Raw genomic sequence first — 6633 nt, 5'->3', positions numbered from 1 at the left:
ACATATTTAAATTATAGACTATGTATAAATATAATATATATATAGATTTTATATATTGTATATTATATATAATATATTTTTTTTAAATTTATATATAAATATAAAATAAAATTATAAAATATATGTTAAATTTTCTTAAATGCTTGGGAAAGACAAATATTCATTCATTGATTGTAGTCATGGAGGGTCATCTGGGAGGAAATGTATAGGGAAATCTTGAAACTGCATACAGCAGGCCGAATAGCAAAAGAGTCTAAATGGAAGTGCATCATCTCTTCCTTGTACCTCGGGAAACCATGGGGGGCTGCCCGGAGTTGGGGCCTGGATCTGACATGAGGGAAGAAGAATCCTTGACAAAGGTCATAGGACCTTCAATACCTCTCTCGCCCAAAAAATTAGTAAGGACTCTGCCCTTGCTTCCCAGTGCCTAGATAGGGACAGGAAGGTGGGGCAGGTCCAGACACTTAACCCGGTTTCTTCTGTAAGCAAGAAGAGGTGAAGAGGATGATTCCCAGGAGACTTCCAGAGAAGCAACAACAAGGAAGGAAATGACAGAACCTTGTGACTCTGAGGGCGTTGCCCCCTCTTTTGCCCTGTTCTGTTTGCCTTTCACAGGACTCCTGATTTGCTTTACTCCTGTGTCTCTCATGTAAGGGGATTATCTTTTTTTTTTTTTAAGATTTTATGTATTTATTTGACAGAGAGAGAATGAATGGGGCGAGGGGATGAGGGAGAAGCAGGCTCTCCGCTGAGCAGGGAGCCCGATGCGGGACTCGCTCCCAGGACTCCAGGATCGTGACCTGAGCCAAGGGGAGATGCTTAACAGACTAAGCCACCCAGGCGCCCCCGTAAGGGGATTATCTTCAAAGTCCAGGATAACCAAAGGGGTCCCAATATATATGTATTTTTCTTCTTTTTTGTGCTATTATTTGCATGTCCACCAGTAACAACTGTGGGGGCATTTCCGAGCACATGTTCAAGTGTCTTCCAGCGGGTGGAATCATATGCAAGAATATGCATCTTTCAGGTTTTGAGAAGATTCCCTAATTGTCTCTCAAAAAGTCACTGACCATTGATATTCCCTACATGCGTGTATGAAATGGTGTGTTTCTACTAACCTCAGAAAGAAGCCATATCAGCAAACTTCTATCTATCTATCATCTATCTATCTATCATCTATCTATCATCTATCTATCTATCTATCTATCTATCATCTATCTATCTATCTATCATCTATCTATCATCTATCTATCTAAAGTAGGCTCCACACCCAGCATGGAGCCCAATGTGGGGCTAGAACTCATGACCCTGAGATCAAGACATCAGCCAAAATCAAGAGTCAGACACTTGACCAACAGAGCCACCCAGGCACACCAGCAACCTTTTAACTTAACAAGCTGATGATCACACAACAAACATATTTTGAAACTTACTTTTCTCTGACCACCATTGAAGATAGATACCTCTTTATATGGGAAGTGACCATTTGCATTTCTTTTACTGTGAAATGTTTCCATAGGTCCTATGTCTTTTTTTTTTTTTTGAGTTGTCTTTTTACTCTTCATTGACAGCAAAGCATATTTTATTTGAATGGTGTTTTTTCTGCAACGTCCTACCAGGTTGATGTCCATTCACCCATCCAAGAACAGATTTGTCCTAGGTCTGTTATCACAAGTCACCCACCTCTCAAGAAATCCGAGATGAGATCCATCCATGTGGATCCATTGTTAAGTTACCATGCTGTACATTAGAACCCAAGAACCTGTTCATCTTATAACTGGAAGCTTGTATCCTTTGGCAAACATCTCCCCATTTCCCCTGCCACCCATCCCTGACAATGACATTCTACTCTCTGGCAGTCTGGTTTTATTTAGATTCCACATATAAGCAATATCATATATATCATGTATTTGTCTTTCTCTCTCTGACTTATCTCACTTAGCAGAATGCCCTCAAGATTCATCCGTGTTGTTGCAAATGGCAGGATTTCCTTCTTTTGTATGGCTGGATAATATTCCATTGTGTGTGTATACGCACCACATTTTCTTTATCCATTGAAGTGACTTTCAATAAAGTGGAAGACTCCACTTACTTCCTCACTTTAGAGATTTGAGAGTGCTCCCCCAAATCTCCTTCATTCCAGCGTGGCCAACTGGCATCTTCACACTTGAAAGAGAAATCTACCTTCCAAAAGTTCATGTAATTTTATCCCAGATGGCATGTGTTCTTAGAAACTTTTTAGATTTTTTAATTGAAGTGGAGCTGACACATAATATTATATTAGTTTCAGGTGTACAACATAGTGATTGACAACTGTGTGCATTAGGATAAGTTCACCATAATAGGTATAGTTACCATCCATCACCACACAAAGTTATTAACAATATTAGTGACTGTATTCCCTATACCGTACTTTTCATCCTTGTAATTTCTTTTATAACTGGAAGTGTGTGCTTTTTAGTCCCCTTCATCTGTTTCATCTATCCCCCTACCCCCACCCCCACTGGCAACCACTAGTTCATTCTCTGTATTTGTGAGTCTGTTTCCTTTTTGTTGTTGCTGCTTGTTCATTTGTTTTGTTTTTAGATTCTGCAAATAAGTGAAATCATATGGTATTTGTCTTTCCCTCTCTGACTTATTTCACACAGCATAATGCCCTCTAGGTCTAGTCTTGTTGTCACAAATGACATGATTTCATTCTTTGCTACGGTTGAATAAAAGTCCATCATGGGGCACCTGGGTGGCACAGCGGTTAAGTGTCTGCCTTCGGCTCAGGGCGTGATCCCGGCGTTATGGGATCAAGCCCCGCATCAGGGCTCCTCTGCTATGAGCCTGCTTCTTCCTCTCCCACTCCCCCTGCTTGTGTTCCCTCTCTTGCTGGCTGTCTCTATCTCTGTCAAATAAATAAATAAAAATCTTTAAAAAAAAAAAAGTCCATCATGTATATATATCATATCTCTATCTATTTGCCCATCAGTGGACATAAGTGTGGGTGTATCTTTTTAAATTAGTGTCTTCATTTTCCTCAGGGAAATACTCAAAAGTAGAATTGCTGGGTTGTATCATATTTCCATTTTTAATATTTTGAGGAATCTCCATACTGTTTTCTAGAGTGGCTGCACCAATGACATTTCTACCAACGGTGCACAAGGGTTCCCTTTTCTCTACCTCCTTGCCAACACTTGGTCTTTCTTGTATTTTTGATCCTAGCCCTTCTGAATGGTGTGAGGTGATATCTCATTGTGGTTTTGATCTGCATTTCCATGAAGGTAAGTGATGAGGAACATCTTTCCATGTGTCTGTTGGCCATCTGGATGTCATTTTTAGAAAAATGTCTATTCAGGTCCCCTGTGGATTTTTAAATCAGATTTTTTTTTGGTTGAGTTGTGTGAGTTCTTTATATATTTTGGGTATTAACCCCTTATTTGATATATCATTTGCAAATATCTTCTCCTAATCAGTTGGTTGCCTGATGCATTTTTAAAAAAATTGTCACCACTCATCTCATTTTGTTTTAATCAGTGAAAACAAGTTTTTGTGCTCTCCTTTGTCCGAACCCAGCTCCCTTTGTCTATTTCTACATTAAAATGTTTTAATATGCTAATATCCCTCCATGTCATCATATTTTAAAAACTATCATCTCTCTAAGGATGTAACCTACAAGTTTTATAATTTAGCCCAAAATGTTCCTAACTGAACCTGAATTTGCAAACTCCACCTTCACCCCAGGCTACTTCATTATTACTTGAGAACATCTTCTTTCCTTTTCTTTTTTAAAATATTTTATTTATTTATTTATTTTATTCTTAACTGATTTAATAGATAACTGTTCAAACTCAAAATAGCAACAACATACTAGGTGATTACAGCTTATGGATAAGCGAAATAAATGACAGCAATATTATAAGGGATGGGAGGGAGGAATTGGGAATGTTCTGTCCTGAGGTACTTTCACTATCTGTAAAGTGGTACAGTGTTATCTGTATTTATTTGACAGAAAGCAGGGGGAAGGTCAGAGGGAGAAGGAGAAGCAGGCTCCCTGCTGAGCAGGGACCCCAATGGGGGGCTCGATCCCAGGATCCTGGGATCATGACCTCAGCTGAAGGCAGACACTTAACTGAGCCACCCAGGCACCCCGAGAACATTTTGTTTCTTTTTTTTTTTTTTAAAGATTTTATTTATTTATTCGACAGAGATAGAGACAGCCAGCGAGAGAGGGAACACAAGCAGGGGGAGTGGTAGAGGAAGAAGCAGGCTCATAGCGGAGGAGCCTGATGTGGGGCTCAATCCCATAAAGCCGGGATCACGCCCTGAGCCGAAGGCAGATGCCCGACCGCTGTGCCACCCAGGCGCCCCCCGAGAACATTTTCTTCTTCACTTTCTTTAATGGCCATCTCACACGTTAACTTCCCAGATCGTGAGTCCTAAACATAAAGCATCAGGGAAGGATAACAGTGCTGCTTGTACCAATTGTGTGATTTTGTTATTACTTGTCCCAGAACAGTATCCCAAATCCTTTTTCATGGAGATGCTCCTGTTACTCCATTTGCCAGTTACGTAGACAGGAGAAAGGATGTTGGCCAGCATGTAGAGGGTCCAGCACAGGAATATAGAGAGGTCAATGTGCTTGAGAGCTTTCCTTTTAAGTTTTGCCCAGCTTGAGTTCCTGGGGCTGATTGTGATGGCCCGGAAGACGCTCAGGAGACACGTGCTGCCTATGGACACACCCCTGCCTATTCTGTGAAGATGGAAAAGAAGTTTGCATCCGAAATCACTTGGAAAATTGTTCCACCCAAAAGCTGCCATTGTCTGGGGGACTCCTTTACAGAGGAGGGATAAGGAGTTAGCCACAATCAGGTGTTTAACAATCATATCTGCGGGCCTCAATCTGCACCCAGTGAAGGAAAGGAAGAGATAATAGTAAAGAAGAGAGAAATTCCCCAAGGTTCCAATCATGGTCTGGACTAAGAAGATCACTCCTATGACCAAATCCCTGGAGGCCATCCTGCCAGTTTCCAGCCACTGAGATTTGATTTCAGAACCAGAGGATTCTGCATGGGAATATGACATGTGGGCTTCATGCATCATGTCAACTCAAATCCAATATTCTCTACTTATCATTAGTTTCCCCTTAGAAATAGTGTTGGGAAAACTGGATATCCACGTGTAAAAGGGTGAAATTGGACCCCTATCTCACACCATACATAAACAATCAGCTCAAAGTGGATTAAAGACTTAAACGTAAGATGTGAAACTGTAAAACCCTTTTAGGAAAACATAGAGGAAAATCTTCTTGGCATTGGTCTTGGCAATGATTTCCTGGATCTGACACCAACAGAAGAGGGAACCAAACCAAAAAAAGATAAGTGGCACTATATGAAACTAAATAGCTTCTGCAGAGCAAGGGAAATAATCACCAAAGTGAAAAGGCAATCTATGGACTGGGAGAAAATATTTGCAAAGCGTTCATCTGACAAGGGGTTAATATACAAAATATTAAGAATCTCGTAACAACTCGGAAGAAATAACCCAATTAACAAATGGGCAAAGTTCTTGAACAGACATTGCTCCAAAGAACATATGAACGGTCAATTAGTATATGAAAAGGTGCTCAACTCTACTAATCATCAGGGAAATGCAGGTCAAACCCACAATGAGATGTTATCTCACACGTTAGAATCACTAGTGTCCAAAAAATCCAAAAGAGAGCAAGTGTCAGTGAAGATGTGGAAATATTGGAGTCCTTATACACTGTTGGTAGAAATGCAGAATATTGCAGCCACTATGGAAAACAGTATAGAGGTTCCTCAAAAAAAAAAATAGAATTATCTCATCATCCAGCAATCCCACTTCTTGGTATATATCCAAAAGAATTGAAATCAAGGTCTCAAAGAGATATCTGCATGCCCATGTTCATTATAGCATCATTCACAATGGCCACGATGTGAAAACAATTCAAATGGCCACTGACCGTGAATGGCTAAGGAAAACGTGGTAGGTACATATAATGGAATACTATTCAAGCTTCAAAAAGAAGGAACTCTTACATGGAGGAGCCAGTCACAGAAGGAAAGATACTGTATGGTTTCACTTATATGAGGAATCTGAAAGTCAAACTCATTGAAGCAGAGAATAGAATAGTGCTTGCCAGGGGCTGAAGGAAGGGGGAATTGTTCAATGTAGATAAAATGTCAGTTATACAAGATGAATGAGTTGTAGAAATCTGTTGTACGATATAGTGACTATAGTTAGTTATACAGTATTGTTAACTGTAAATTATGAAAGGAAGATATATTTTAAGTGTTCTGACCACAAACACACACACACACACACACACAGGAACAGAAGGAGTTTTTTGGAAGTGATGGCTATTTTAGTACCTTGATTGTGGTGATGGTATCACAGAGGTATGCAGATTTCCAAACTCATCAAAATGTATACATTAAATATGTGGGATTTTTAGTATACCAATTATATATCAATAAAGTTTAACAAGAGAAATATTAATTTTAAGGGACTTTCAAGAGTTAAATATAACCTCTAAAGGGCATTTAACAATGTATGAATCATTGCTATGAAGTTCATAGATGTAATAACTTACTTTTTTCTTTCTTTTCTCTTTTTAAAAAGTAG

At 39.5% G+C, this 6633-nt stretch overlaps 2 protein-coding genes across 2 annotated transcripts in view; both read right to left on the bottom strand.

Annotated features, from left to right (window-relative positions):
• Nucleotides 1–5004, bottom strand: part of LOC105241266 (vomeronasal type-1 receptor 4-like) — a 27858-nt gene extending 22854 nt beyond the window's left edge. The window contains 1 exon segment of the mRNA XM_034638971.1: nucleotides 4419–5004. Within this exon segment, the coding sequence (XP_034494862.1) occupies nucleotides 4419–5004 (586 nt within the window).
• The window catches only part of LOC117795106 (protein FRG2-like-1), a 12345-nt gene extending 5712 nt beyond the window's left edge, over nucleotides 1–6633 (bottom strand). Inside the window, exon 1 of the mRNA XM_034637872.1 lies at nucleotides 6602–6633. The gene's annotated coding sequence lies outside the window, so the exon portion shown is untranslated. The remainder of the gene's footprint in view (nucleotides 1–6601) is intronic.

Source organism: Ailuropoda melanoleuca, chromosome 12 (assembly GCF_002007445.2).
Source record: "Ailuropoda melanoleuca isolate Jingjing chromosome 12, ASM200744v2, whole genome shotgun sequence".
Taxonomy (NCBI): Eukaryota; Metazoa; Chordata; class Mammalia; order Carnivora; family Ursidae; genus Ailuropoda; species Ailuropoda melanoleuca.
This window is presented reverse-complemented; position numbering and strand designations above follow the sequence as displayed.